A 15,459-nucleotide genomic window follows, 5' to 3' on the forward strand; every position below is an offset into this window, starting at 1 on the left:
GCTCAAAAGCGAAACCCTCCAAAAGTTCTCTTTTGTATTCTCCCACATAAGTAATAATTTTGTTTCGCTATACATTTTATGGTGAAATGAAAGGCGCTATTAAGTACAATTGGTTGTGTAAAAAAGCAGCCCACATATGGATCTGTAGGAGAGAACATAAGTTATGGCTTATCAAAAGGTGATGAGTAAAAAAAAAAAAAAAAAACGAAAATGAAAAAAATAAAATAAATGACGATTAGTCGTGTCCTCGGGACCACAATAGACTGTGTCCTTTAGGGGTAAAATTTCCTAAATATTTGAAATAAATGACTCTTTGGCCACAACTTGTTCCACAAGATGCTGAGTCATCCGGTGATTTCCACATCGCGGGACTTTCCACTGAGAAGCTTTACTGTTCCCCATTTACATATGTCACGACCCTTCAATTAAAAACATTTAAGATTATTTCCGTTATAAAAAGTAAAAATAAAGAAAAAAAGCACCGAAATATTCCTATACGGGCAAAAAAGAAAATTTGGTAAGAAAAATTACCGGCATGACAAACAAAATCCCCCCCCCCTCCCCCTTGAACAAATGGACGAGTCCAACAGCCGTTGCCTGCAGAAGACGCCATCTCGTGAGGTAAGTGCGCGGGAAGAGAACTGCTGTGACCCGGGTCCTTTCTGTCATGTCGTCGGGCTGAGGAGAAAATCACACAAATATGGGAAAATAATAATAATACATTAAAAATATATATACATATGTATAAAAATTACGTAGAAAAGTATGGTTCGGTGCGGAAAGACGATGTGACTGAAAGCTGACGGAAAGTGAAGCCGTAAAATGGCGGCGGAGAGGTGTACGGGGGTTATATGAGAGGCGCTGAGAGAGACTTCGGGAGGGTGTAGAGCAGTGGTCCCCAAACTGTGGCCCTCCAGATGTTGCAAAACTACAACTCCCAGCATGCCTGGACAGCCGTTGGCTGTCCAGGCATGATGGGAATTGTAGTTTTGCAACATCTGGAGGGCCACAGTTTGGGGACCACTGGTGTAGAGGGTCAGCAGTTCTGTAGGCGCCGTGTGATGTGTCCGGTATGTGGAGAGAATGACTGCGTTACTGACTATAAAGATCAGCGGTTATGTATTATAGAAGTATGAGAGGAATTCCCCTAAATGGGTGTGTCATGTGACTGGTATAAAACGCCTGTGAGGAGAGTCACTCCTTCTCCTCAACTTCTTCTACACGTCTGTTGCGGTAAATGTGAACAAAAATGTGAGTCCGGGAGAGTATAGAGGAGGTAAGAGAAGGGATATTAGACGTGATGGGCACACGCATGCGCTGTACGGACATAGACACCTTCATAGAAATCTGTATACAAGTAATTACCGATATACCACCTGTGGTCTCCAGCCAGACAGGGCATGCTGGGAGTAGTAGTTTTGCAACAGCTGGAGGCACACTGGTTGAGAATTTTGGGTGCCATTGGTTTTTGTCTAATTTGTATTATAATAAAATTATATAAAGTGTGTGTATATATATATATATATATATATATATATATATATATATACACACACACTACAAATATAAATATTTTTCAATATATGTAATGTATGTGTGTGCATGTATATTATGTATGTACCGTATATATTATGTATACATGCGCGCACATACATTACATATATAAAAAAATATTTATATTTGTTTTGGTGTGTATGTATATAGTATTCATCCTATTATTGAATTGAATTTACCCTTTATCAAATCCACTAGGTTAGGGGGACAGTACAGATATCAAAACAAAGAATTACCTCCAGAGGGGTAGATCCTTCATGTGTACACTTACCTTTTTATTCAGTCTGCAGTCTCTCTCTTCCTGTCCCTCTACATCTAAAACCCCTCCTCCTCCTCCTCTCCATAGACTTACATGGGCAGATGTATTGTGATCTCTCGTTGAGCTGCAGATTTGTCTTGTCTCTCAGGACAGACTTCAGCTGTTTATTTTTTTCTTAGAGTCATGAATTTTGGAGGGTGAGAGAAGAAACAAAGGAACCGGACAAGAGTAGAAAGAGGCATTTTTTGGGAATATCTGTTTATGCAATGTTAGTGGAAACATTGACCTTTTATAGATGGACCTCTAAAATGTTAGTGCATTTAGACCAAAATCCTTTTGTTGGAGATTTTTGTTGACTATGCTTTTTTGCATTTGTAAAAAATAACTTTTGAGTGTTTTCCTCAAGTTAGCTGTACCTTGTGAGCCTCATTGAACTTGGTCAGGAAGAAACAGAATTTCCTGTTTCTCCACATAAGTCTTATGTGCAAACTTTTGCAGATTGGCATTTAGCTATAGCATTATGCCATCCAAATGCTCCTGTTTGGTGGGTAAAGGGAACCTGTCATCCCTTTCATGCTGCTATAACCAGCAGTCATCTGTGTGGTCTCCGGTGGCTTCTACCCACCCTGCAGACTTTAATTGATCTTTCCTTCTATTGAAACCAGAAGAAATCTATACTTTAAGACTGGTGGGACGGGCAGAAGCCACTTGGACCACCCCAATGACTCATAGTCCAGGCTACATGAATGGGTGACAGGTTCCCTTTAAGATTTATCTACAATTATGTAATTGTGTCAATGCATATAGTAATAACCTAAGACTACTATGGTGTGGCATGTTCTAGTAAACTTCTGGTTGGGGACCACTGCTGTAATAGATGTAGTATTAAAAGGGGTACTCATGCTGGAATGTTGTAAAGCTTCTGTTAACAAATATATTAAAGGCCATTTGTGGCCGAAAACAACTTGTAGGGGATGTGTTTGATCGTGGGGGGTCCGAACGCTGGGACCCCCGTGATCTCCTGTACGGGGCCTCAGCTCTCCCGTGCAGGAAGCGTGCCAGCCGCAGCATGAGGTTGCGGCCGACAAGCCTCCTCCATGTAGTACTATGGGAGAGCTGTGGCGCCATGGGACGCTGTGGCGCATCGGTCATGTGATCTCGGTTCGGTGACGTACGGGTCAGGTGATCGGGAGCCGGACCGGATGTGGCGCTGGAGGAAGTGACGTCACCCGCCGAGACAGCGGGCACCAGCGCCACACGCGGCATCCGTCCTATCACTTAGGCTGTCGGAATTGATGCGCATCTACAAGTAGGTGATATTGTATAACACCCATGATCATTGGCTGCAATAGCTGCCCCTCAACCTAACCCTAACCAATTGTGTTAGGAGGACCACTACAAATAGGAACGCCCTTTAGCACTAGACACGCCCCCCTGACGAAGCCCATACGCGAAACGCGCGTTGGGGTACAGGTAGTGATCTCCCCTATTGGTGTATGGCAGGTATTTGTTACTTTATGCTGTCTTTCATGCTCTCCTCTTTTTTACTATATAATGCTGCTGACTGACCTCTGAACAGGGCTAGGTGCAATACAATTAGTTACTTGCACTTTACTCATAGCCGTATTGAGGACATATACCAGCCTTATACATTCACTATATGTATGTTCTACTATTTATTTTTATGATTTATGGGCATGTTGCAATTTGATATTTGTGGACTGTATCCCTGCCATCCGTATTGTCTACCATTGTGGATTTAGTATCACTACCTCTTTCTGTAGCTTTCATCTGTATAGTACCTTGTATTTTATGTATGATTTTATAATGCACTTGAATAAAGTTTATTCACTATTTTTGTATTCAAATCAGTATACTGGTATCTCCTTTTTTTTTTTGGTGTAGTTATACTATGGGAGAGGCAGCGTTCATGCCTCCCTGCCTCTCCCGTAGAACTGTATGGGGAGGGGGCGTAACCGTCGACCTCTCTAGGTCGGCGCTACGCGCATTAGTTCTAATGTGAGGGCCCCGTGCTAATGTGAGGGCCCCGTGCAGGAAATCGCGGGGGGGTCCCAGCGGTCGGACCCCCTCCCCGGTGTAACACTTATAAGTTGTTTCCACTGCAGTTGTCCTTTAAGTCAGATGCACACTCTTTACCGGTATTCCTGTAGTGTAATCTGTTTCCACTCAGCTCTGCTGCATCCATAGATTTCAATACTGTGGCATGTGACTTCCAAAAAAATACAGCTTAGAGCACCTGTCATTTCCAACATGAAAAAAACAAATTGTTCATATATTATGTATCTAGCACCTATATTTCTCTCACTAATACCTTTTATTTGTTGCTCTCTTGGTTTGTCATTCTGTGCTCTGCAGGGGTCGTGTCCTCACTTTGCATTACTCCCCTTCCCCCCTGAGTCTGCTGTGCTCTTCATTCAATCATTGCAGGCTGCTCTGTAACCCCCTTCTCTTTGTTTTCATGCTGCAGCCTGATAGGACAGGAGTGAGCACAGAGGAGTGCTAGTCCTACCCTCACTTACTGGACTTTGTCACAGGAAGTATCTTCTGACTCTCTGTGACCTACAGAAATGTATTCTGCGCTAGGAAACCATAATAGATAACATTAAGGAAAAAAGATGGCAGACAGTCCACTCATGTGACATCAGCTTAACACAATGCATATGCAAGACTACTTATTGTTTCACTATACAATTTTTTTAAAACCTGGTTTACCTGCTTTATTAAATGTCAGTTGTAGAAGTGAGTATCGGTTTCAGAAGAATTTTCAATGCAAATGTAGCAGAGCTGATTTAGTGTTTTAAAGTAATTATGCAGAGGAGTTGAGTATGTCAGTTGTTCTAGTGCTCAACTTATCAGATGTAGCAGAGCTGAGTCTATTAGAGTTTAAATGTCAGATGTTTGGGTACGGGAAAAAAACCTGACAAAACCGTACAGAATGCAAAACGGACACAACCGGATGCATCGTTTGGCATACGGTTTTCAATACGGTTCCGTACGTATTTCAAATTGAAAACTTTTACGGGAACTGTATTGCAAAAAACGTGCTGTAAACCCAGCCTATCCGTATAGAATTGTATTGAAAACAGTATGCCAAAAGATGTTTCAGGTTGTGTCCGATTTGCATCCTGTATGGTTTTGATAGTTTTTTTTTTTTCCCCATACCCAAAACCGTAGCCTACCACGGTTTTTGGTCCGGGTGATGAACCGTATTGAAACGTATACGTTTTTTTTTTTTTTTTTTTTTACATGGGAGTCAATGGGAACAGTACAGAACAGTATGTTCCATCCTGTTTTCACATACGTTTTTTTTACTTTGCATAGTTTTTTTTTCTTGGAATTTCAATCAAACAAGTGAAACTTTATTCATAATGGAGTGAAAAGTTAAAAACGATGCAACTGGTGCAACTAGAAACTGATGCAACTGGACATCATTTTTGAAACCGTATACAGATTAAAATTTGTACACGTTTTGATACAGTTTAGTCATGTGAATCCAGTCGGCTCATTTCTGGCCCGTATCTGGTTTTGTGGCCGTACCTAAAACTGCAGTGTGAATGCTCCAACTGCAGTGTGAATGCAGCCTAAATGTGTGTCCTGTCAAATGTTGTGATCTAGGCAGACACAGCTCATTTATAATATTGTGAATAGGTGCTACAAAGTATGCATATCCAAAAAGAACTTAAAACCAAATAAAAAGGGGAATTCAATATTCATTCACAGATGAAGAGATGAATCTCCAAACTGTTGACCTCCTAAGGCTTCGTTCACACTGAGGAATTGGAGAGGATTCCTCACGTAAAAATTACGTCGCAGAATTTACTGTTTTTTGCACTGAATTTGTGCAAATTTTGCGCGGAAATTGTGCAGAATAGGAGGAAACTTTTTTTTTTATTTATTTTTTTTGCTGGAAGAAGCCACCAATTAAAATGTTACTTTTCATGTTATTTTTTTTCCGCGCAAATTCCGCGTGAAAACTATTTTGAGCGGAAACTTTTTTATCATTGACTTTTATGAACTTCTGCTCGTGTATTCCGCAAGAAGAATGTACATGTTCTTTCTTCTAGCAGAACGGAATTCTGCGAGCGAAATTTTCGCAGTTTGAACAGTGCAGAGCAAAATACATTGCTGTCAATGGCAAAATAGATGTTCATTATTTGCTCGTGAATTCCTCAGTGTGAACGGGCCCTAACTGTTGCAAAACTAGAAATCCCAGCATAACAAGACATACAAAACTAACATTTGACATGTCTCTAGGATTTTTTTGTTTGTTTTATTTGACAGGTACACTTTAAAGGGGTGGGCCACCTTTTATTACGTTTATTGCCAACTGTACTAATGATTATAATAGTTTACCTCCTAATACCCTAAGACTTCACTTTGGTCCCCATTCTGTATAGTCATGAGGCTGGCCCTATTACTAGCCTATTTAGCCAATATTCACTACATGTAATGGGTCCTTGCACTGCACCCTCTGGGCTTTAGTATGCAAGAAAGTACAGAGAGGTTCATTGTTACATCACAGCTATTACTTCCTGGGTATAATGGGGGGAGATTTATCAAAACCCGTCCAGAGGAAAAGTTGCTGAGTTGCCCATAGCAACCAATCAGATCGCTTCTTTCATTTTTCAGAGGCATTTTCAAAAATGAAAGCAGCACTCTGGTTGCTATGGGCAACTCGCCAACTTTTCCTCTGGACAGGTTTTGATAAATCTCCCCCAATGTTCTTTCGGAGCTGCCTTGTTGCAAAGGTGAACGTGTTCAGTATAAATAGTGTAGGTGTAGCCAATTCTTACTGTTGTGTATGTATTCTTGCACACAGCAGGAAAGATACAGATACAAAACATGATATAGTCTACACAAAAATAACTTTAAAAAAAGTCACAAAAAGGAACCAACCAATTTTTAAAATGTTTAATTTGAATATAAAAAGTAAACTACACTCTTAGTAAATCAGGGCCATTGACTTCAATGGGTAGGAAAATATGCAGCAGTACATTCACAGAAAAATACAGCATGAGTGACCCAACCCCACACACTCCATTCATTGCCTGAGAGTGCTAAAGATAGCCACACACTAAACTTCCCAGACAATTGGGGAGATTTATCAAAACCTGTGTAGAGGAAGAGTGGTGCAGTTGCCCATAGAAACCAATCAGATTGCTTCTTTCATTTTTTACAGGCCTCTTTAAAAATGAAAGAAGTGATCTGATTGGTTGCTATGGGCAACTGCACCACTCTTCCTCTGCACAGGTTTTGATAAATCTCCCCTAATGAGTGGAGCCTGTGGATAGGGGATAAGAATCTAATTATCTGTAACAAAAATGGTACACAGTGTGTATACCTGGCCTTGCTTTCGCTATAAATAAGGGTTTCTCATAATACACTTTTTAATTACTTTTTGTCCTTCTCTTGCAGATTGAGAACACGCTCAGCATCTCATATTCAGCACTACCATTTTATATATATATTTTTTTTTTACCCTGAGGACGAAACAGATATCATGGAAGGCTAAAAGGCCAACAAATGTAGGGGAAGTCTTAAACTGGGAGGTAGCTTTGCACATTCAGTAGCTGCCCATACGCTGCATGGCCACATTATTTAAGACACCTGTCGTTCAAGATTGCAACTAGCTTCAAGGAATTTAAGCTAAAATTTAAGTTAGTGTATTTTCTGTATATCAATTTCAGTGTAAATTTATAGCAAAATGGGAAAATCCAGTGATCTGAGTGACTTCGAACGAGGCCTGGTGATCGGTGCTAGAATAGCCGGGGCTAGTGTTTCAGAAACTGCAAACATTGTTGGGTTTTCTCGTACAACTGTGTCAAGGGTGTATAGAGAATGGTGTAGTCGAGGAAAAACATCCAGCGAGAGGGGGTCATGTGGACGGAAAAAACTTGTCGACGAAGGTGGTCAAAGGAGAATGTCCGATATCGTTCAGACGAACAGCTGGAGCACAGTCAAGGAAATAGCAGCCGAATACAATGCGGGCGCTCAAACCAACGTGTCCGAACGAACGACTCGTCGTATCTTAGTACGGATGGGTTATTACAAGAGGCGACCAGCATCTCTAAGACAAAATAGAGCGGGCTGTGCAGAGCATGTCCAAACTGCAGTCTGATTTTGTTAGAACTGCGAAAAGCGATTTTATCCACATTGGCCAGTATTACACTACAATGTGTAAGTGGAATCTGTGCCATTATTAATAGCAGTGGTTCTGAAGGCCAGAGAAGATCCAACGAGCTAGTAGACGGGTGTCTCTAATAAAGAGGCCATTACGTTGGAGTTGGCTATAGCTTTTTCAGAAACCCAAATGAGAAACTTGGCAAGTTTTCCACCTTTTTAAGTTTTTTGTTAGATTAAGCTGATCTTTTTACATTATGAATGCATTTAAGTGCACTCAATGTATTATATTGGCAGTCAGCCAGATTGGGTTTAAGCATTTAGAAACTATCTCCATCACTACATCTGGTATCACGGAAAAGGAATTCTAATGCTAAGGTGGGATAGACGGGATGTAAGGTGAACACAATCCAGTGCTTGGATCTAAGAAATTGAAATATAAGGAAAGTGTTTTTCCTTGTTTAAGCTTACATTTTATTTGCTTGGTTTTATTAGATTGTTTAGCTCTGTGCCTGTCTGTGCAAAGCTACCTCCCAGAAAGACTTCCCCTGCCTTTTTTAGATACAAGTAATAAAATGCAAGATTTAAACAATAGTCAATATTTGACAAATCTGCTGAAGGCTACTCCAAGTATTAAGCATACCATCACCATGGATCTTACGTGCGAACTGTACCGAATTTCCACTTTCTCAAAATTTCCAGGAAGTTCACCTGTATCTGAGCGCAGTCTTGCCAAGGCAGGTTTTTACTACATTGGAGCAGACGACAAGGTGAAATGCTTCAGCTGCGGCCTGATGCTCGATAACTGGAAGAAAGGAGACAGTGCAATTGAAAAACACAAGAAGCTTTATCCAAGTTGTAGTTTCATCCAGAACGTATCATTGATTAATATCGGAGCATCTAATTGTTCTGCATTTTCTCCTCTAAATCCCACACAGTCAGCCTCTTGTGAAGAGGAAACTGCCTACTTCAGTGGATCCTTTAGGAGTTTTCCTGATGTAGTTTCCTCTAGGGCAGTTGAAGATCTGTCTCACCAAAGGGGCAACGACAGCAACTCCTATATGTACACAGAGGAAGCCAGACTGAGCACTTTTACAAATTGGACTGTAACTTTCCTCAATCCTTCTGAGCTTGCTAAAGCAGGATTTTACTATGTTGGTCCTGGGGATAAAGTTGCTTGTTTTGCTTGTGATGGAAAGTTAAGCAATTGGGAACCTAAAGATAATGCCATGTCCGAGCACCGGAGACATTTTCCAAATTGTCAGTTTGCGAGCAACAGTGCAAGACCCTCCTTGAGGTGCAGTGTTTCCAATGTCAGCATGCAGACCACCTCTTCAAGGCTTAAAACCTTTCTAAACTGGCCCTCTAGGATCCCAGTGACGCCGAAAAAATTGGCAGAAGCTGGCTTTTACTATGTCGGTATGTATTGTGAAGTGGTATGCACACCTTTGCAACCATATTTGTCTTCACTAAAAAATATCCTACTGTTTTATTTGCATACAGTTTTTATGTGTCATGATTACAGACTACAAATCCTGTACAGAATTTCATGCTGGTGGTTTAAAGTCATGCCTTTCGCATACCCAGGGCAGCCTTCGGATCATCACGAGATCATTAAAGTTAGAGATCAAAAAAATATCTGTTCTAGATGCTAGTTGAGAAATCCTGTGTAGTCTGATCCTGGAGTCATACTCCCCTGTAATTACGGTAAATGCAAGTTAAAAAGCAGTATTTCAGGAAGTACTATGACTGGGGATAAGACTAATAAGGGTTTGTAGTCTGCAAACTTAGACGTTTGACTATAGACTTAACTATATTTTTTAATGTAAACTATTATCAAAGTGCTGAGACTATTTTGCCACAAAGAAAAACTCAAAAAGGTTAAACATTGACATAATTCATTACGCCAATATTCATATACATGCCTGGCACTGTAAAAATGCCATCAAGCATGCTTATATCATTTTACATCACAGGGTAGATTTATAATAAAAAAAAAAAAAAAAAAAGCATAACATTTTATGTTTGTGGCTAAAAGTCACTAATTAAAAAGTGCAGAGTTCATACCCATTACACATAGCTACGCCATCACGTGTATCATCAAAGCTGAAGTGTCCATAATTCTATGATCTAGATACTAGTTAACAAATTGTTTTATTCACCCCTATACAGGTGCAGAGATGACAGTAACGGGCTGTGATGTTTGTTTTTATTTAATTTTATTTTTTTTCAATAGGGCGAAATGATGATGTCAAATGCTTTTGTTGTGATGGGGGTTTGAGATGCTGGGAATCTGGAGATGATCCATGGGTTGAACATGCAAAGTGGTTTCCTAGGTAAGCCTTTGTTTGGCACATAATGAAGATTAATAAAAAAAACAAAAAAATAAAAAACCCTATAGAATAGCGGCTGTTAGTGCTTACACTATTTAAAAAATAAATTAATCTGACAACCACTTTTCCATAGGTATTATTTGTGCACATTATTAGATTGAAAATAAGCACAGTCCTGCTGGAAACCCAAAGCTTGGATTTGCGGTGCATGATACAATCATACACTTATTGTTATAAAGTTTAAAACCATGTTTTTCTATCTTCCAGATGTGAATACTTGCTGAACGTGAAAGGTCAAAGTTTTGTCACTGATATTCAGGATAGATATCCGCATCTTTTAGATCAGGTAAAATTACGAAAATTTTAAACAAGTGCATAATTTCCATTTTACTGAGAAATCGGTGGCCTAAAAATGCAATCTAGATTGTAGATTGATGTAAATGTGGCCTGTCATCAAAAAAAGTGGTGCAGTTGCTCATAGCACCCAATCAGATTGCTTATTTAACCCCTCCCTGGTCTATGACATACCTGTCATGGGTCTATCTTGGTAGATTTGTATGTTGGTGATTACATGGTGTCACTAGTATCACAGTAGTATATTTTGACAGGTCTTTGCATTGACTTATCAGTTCAATGTAAAAACCCGTTTGATGTTATCTAACTTTTTTTTTATCTTTACCTCAATAGCTGTTGTCCTCTTCAGACTCACAAAACAATGAAGCTCAGTATCCCCCCAGTAAGTATATAGTTCAAGCATCAAGGCTCAGTTATACAACACTTGTATATAAAGGAAAATGTTTGTTGTGGTGCTGCCAGCAGTCTAAACGACATTTTTATTTTCTACCGTTTTGAGACTATATCAAACAATACATAATCAGAAAGTCAGAAGGGAGATTTTGTGTGTATTTTTCTATGATTAATTTTCCTTTGATCAAACCAAAGAATTGTAAAGAGCATTTTCATGACACATATCCTACCTTTACAGCTGACTAAACAATAGTTGCTATTTATCTCCACTGAACAGTATGTTCTCATATTTTCCATTGGCGTGGCACCTGTATTATCTCATGCTGGCCATAGAATGTCATTATTCCTGTTCAGTGGTTCACCCTTTCCTGATAAACTGCTCTGCTCACACGCAGCAGACTGTTTAATACATTTAAAAAAATGCATGCTGTAGAAACAGCCCCATATTTCGATGTATGAAGCTGATTTTGTTCACGCGACAGAATTTTCGTGCTTCCGCTCAGATTCCGTTTTGCCAGGCTGGCAGATTCCGTTATTGAACAGCAGGAATTCCTTTCATTACAATGTTAACTTCATGTAGCAGAATTTTCGAGCTGAATTCCTTCACTAGATTCGACCGTGTGAACATACCCTTTGAGTTACAGAAAATCTTTGTGAATGTGCCAAAGTGATGAGGAAATGGTCAGTTTTGTACTTTTTCTAATGTGTTTTTTTTTTTTTTCCTCCCCCATCTCCAGTCATCCATTTGGGTAATGAAAACAACCAGGATGATGAGGTTTACATGAATACTCCTTTAGTTCAGACTGTCCTGCAGATGGGCTTCAATCGGCGACTAGTAAAAGAAACAATAATGAGTAAAATATTGACGTCTGGGGAAAGTTATAAGGAAGCAGACGAACTAATAAATGACTTATTATGTGCTCAGAAAGAACAGACTGAAGAAGAGAGAGACAAACAGATGGAGCAGTGTTCATCTGGTAAGGCAGCACATGATGATTATAATAAAAATTATTTTATTTATATAGCGCACACAGATTCCACAGCGCTGTACACTAAAATTGGTCCCTGTCCCCATTAGGGCTCTAAATTTACCTATCAGTATGTTTTGAAATGTGAGAGGAAACTGGAGTACTCAGAGGAAACCCACGCAGAGTACATACAAACTCTTTGCAGATGTTGTTCTTGGTGGGATTTGAACCCAGGACAACAGTGTCTTCATGCTGCGGAGTTCGTCTAGTTGTGACCACATCCTTAGCTCTATTGTAAAACCCTTTGTAAAAAGTTCAATTTGTAAAAGTCCCATTTTTATTAATTTTTTTTATTTATTTATATTTTTAATATTGGTTCAGCTTATGCTGTCTCTCTCAACCAACATCTACTTAAGAATGTGATTATACGTTGCTGTCATACCAGTTATTGAAGTCATTCAAAATTAATGTAGCACTGCTCACCTGCTCCAGCATGCTACTGTAGAATAGCATGTGACGAGTTTATGGAGCGTCCACAGACAAATTTATACTCCATGTATCACACAAAATTACTCCAGCTTTTGTCTTTAAAATCCTACTATTTTATTTGTACCATATTTTTCGCCGTATAAGACGCACTTTTTCTTCCTCAAAACTGGGGGGAAAAAGTCGGTGCATCTTATACGGCGAATACACCCCTATCGCGGCGGTCCCTGCGGCCATCAACGGCCGAGACCCGCGGCTAATACAGGACATCACCGATCGCGGTGATGCCCTGTATTAACCCTTCAGACGTGGCGATCAAAGCTGACCGCCGCGTCTGAAGGGAAAGTGACACTAACCCGGCTGTTCAGTCGGGCTGTTCGGGACCGCCACGATTTCACCGCGGCGGTCCTGAACAGCCCGACTGAATAGCCGGGTTAGTGCTTACAGGACACCGGGAGGGACCTTGCCTGCCTCCTCGGTGTCTTCTCCATTCAGGGATCCCCTGTATGGTCGGCGCTCTCCTTCCTCGTCGTCGCGTACGTGCGTCAGCGTGCGTAACGACGTGATGGCGGCGACGGAGAGCGAGGATACCCGGCCGGCAGCAGAGACGTTCCGGAGCGACGGTGACACGGCGACAGCGATGGAGCGACATCCAGGGCGGCGGTGACGGGTCCGGAGCGGCGGGGACACGTGAGTATTACCTCTATGCAGTGGTCTTCAATCTGCGGACCTCCAGATGGTGCAAAACTACAACTCCCAGCATGCCCGGACAGCCAACGGCTGTCCGGGCATGCTGGGAGTTGTAGTTTTGCAACATCTGGAAGTCCGCAGGTTGAAGACCACTATTGGGTTCAAAATCTCAAATTTTTTTAGATTTTGCACCTAAAAATAGGGTGCGTCTTATACGCCGGTGAGTCCTATAGGACGAAAAATACAGTAATTGATTAAAAAAAACAAGTGCAACCGCTTGATGCTACAATGTAGACATACGCGCAAACCACAAAGCTGAGAGTCTCAACATTGTTAAAGGAAAATAAAACTAGTAAAGTTCTTTTTGGTTTTTGTGTTTTCCCATTTTTGATTGGCGTGTTCCTTTAGCTGTTGACTTTCCTATGTAGCCATGTGAATTATTTGTAATACACTGTTACAGAACTTACTTTTCACATGGACATTTTTTTTTTCTCCCTTCCATTTAATCTTGTAGATGAGATCACCTTAATCAGGAAAAGTCGACTTACCTTGATCCAGCGCATTTCAAACTGCCGTCCAATAATAGAAGACTTGTCAAACGCAGAGGTGCTGTCCTCCACGGAATGTGATGCCTTATTGCAGAAGGCACCATATACTTTACAAGCTCAAGAACTCATTGAAATTGTTTTAATAAAAGGCCGAAATGCAATTGAAGCTTTCAAAAATAGTCTTAATAAACATGACCCTGACCTTCACAGAGAGTTATTTAGTAAGTTTTTAATAATTTTTTTTAAACTTGTTAGTATAAATGTGATGCCTCACATTATAGAAAGATATAGATATGATATTAACGTGTTAATGTCATGTTGAAGTCAAGTTTTGATTGGTGGAGGTCTGGATGCTGAGATCCCCACCGATTTCTAGAACAAACTGGGAGCATTTGTCTATTGTTCTTTTCTTTGCTGCAGGAGATGAGTTTCATAGATTCTCACCCAGACCCTGACCGACCAAAACAGGTCTCCATGACATGTTAAAAGTTTGTTTCTTAATGACAGTAATGCAATAATGCATTTTTTAAGTTTTTATTTTTTGTGGTGTGTAAATATTTTTTTTTTTTACTTTTTATTTTAGTTGAACAGACATTGACATGCCAAATGTCAGATGGCTATTCTGGTGAGTAGATTGCTATTCAGTTATAACCAGTGATCCTGCTTTGGGTGTAATTACATTTATCATTAGTGTTCTGCTTGTGTGTGTGTGTGTGTTTTAAATTTTTAGTTTTGCTGTTATTGGTGAACCGCATTTTTTTTTCTTTTTTGCGCACTACCAGTACATGTGAAAACACCTTAAAAGAAGTAATTGGTTAAACCTGCACTCCCATGTCATTTAGTGCATCTGTTGTACTTTGGCCTGCTTCTTCACAAAGCCAAAGTATGGACTTATTGTGGATGAATTACAATCAGTATATCAACCATATTGCTTCTGTATTTCTGTACTGTAAATAATGATGGGCTATCATCTAGACAGGAAATTAAATTACACTTAGAAAAAAGGTTGCAAAACTAATAAATTACTGATGAAATTACAGATGCAATAACAATGTCTAGTCTCGTGGTCTATATATGATTTTATTGCTTTTTTCCTGTCTTTTATTTTAAATAATGACATTTTTATTTTCTAGATCTACCAATGGAAGAACAGTTGAGAAGGTTGCAGGAGGAAAGGACTTGTAAAATTTGTATGGACCAAGAAGTTTCTATTGTGTTTATTCCATGTGGCCATTTAGTGGTTTGTAAGGACTGCGCACCATCTCTCCGGAAATGCCCAATATGCAGAGGCATAATTAAAGGCACAGTTCGCACTTTCCTGTCATAAGGAACTAAATAAATGTAAAAAAATGTAATAAATGGATGTTTATTGTGCTCTTCTTTAAGACCTCAAGAAATACATCATAAAGAAACTTGAGTGTCCTTAGTGTGTCTTCTTTGTAGAAAGTTTAACTTGAGAGTAGTAGAGTCATATGGGCTTGAATATCGATAGTCTTGTCTCACCATTTTGGGCATCCTCCATCTTCCTTGTGAAGGGCCTGGTTACTTCTTCCAGTTGGTGGATCCATCTTTTAAGAGGGTTACCTTGCTTCCTCCTCCAAGATGGCAGCCTCTGTCGGACTTTCTCAGCCTCCATTCTTAATGTCCTCATATTTTAAAATATATATATATATATATATATATATATATATATATATATATATATATATATATATACTATAGTCATGGGTGTG

At 39.9% G+C, this 15,459-nt stretch overlaps 1 protein-coding gene and 1 long non-coding RNA gene across 2 annotated transcripts; both read left to right on the top strand.

Moving 5' to 3' along the window:
- The first annotated feature begins 635 nt into the window (after window positions 1-635).
- LOC130358384 (uncharacterized) lies at window positions 636-7,338 on the top strand. Its single transcript, XR_008889502.1, has 2 exons — window positions 636-1,276; window positions 7,250-7,338. It is a non-coding gene; the product is annotated as an uncharacterized LOC130358384 (long non-coding RNA).
- A 609-nt stretch (window positions 7,339-7,947) lies between these two features.
- BIRC2 (baculoviral IAP repeat containing 2) lies at window positions 7,948-15,085 on the top strand. Its single transcript, XM_056561546.1, has 8 exons — window positions 7,948-9,373; window positions 10,191-10,290; window positions 10,555-10,633; window positions 10,975-11,023; window positions 11,772-12,011; window positions 13,693-13,947; window positions 14,310-14,351; window positions 14,860-15,085. The coding sequence occupies exons 1-8, from the start codon at window positions 8,530-8,532 to the stop codon at window positions 15,051-15,053; spliced, it is 1,803 nt and encodes a 600-aa protein (XP_056417521.1). The 5' UTR covers window positions 7,948-8,529; the 3' UTR covers window positions 15,054-15,085.
- The last annotated feature ends 374 nt before the right edge of the window (window positions 15,086-15,459 follow it).

The sequence above is a fragment of the Hyla sarda genome, chromosome 2 (assembly GCF_029499605.1).
Source record: "Hyla sarda isolate aHylSar1 chromosome 2, aHylSar1.hap1, whole genome shotgun sequence".
Classification (NCBI taxonomy): domain Eukaryota; kingdom Metazoa; phylum Chordata; class Amphibia; order Anura; family Hylidae; genus Hyla; species Hyla sarda.

What these genes read in the sequence shown, in the direction of transcription:
- BIRC2 (XM_056561546.1), top strand. Translation starts at nt 8,530, where the DNA reads ATGCAAGATTTAAACAATAGTCAATATTTGACAAATCTGCTGAAGGCT. An exon ending in AGCTGGCTTTTACTATGTCG is followed by an intron (nt 9,374 to 10,190) that starts GTATGTATTGTG and finishes TTTTTTCAATAG; the next exon opens with GGCGAAATGATGATGTCAAA. An exon ending in CCTTCACAGAGAGTTATTTA is followed by an intron (nt 13,948 to 14,309) that starts GTAAGTTTTTAA and finishes TTTTTATTTTAG; the next exon opens with TTGAACAGACATTGACATGC.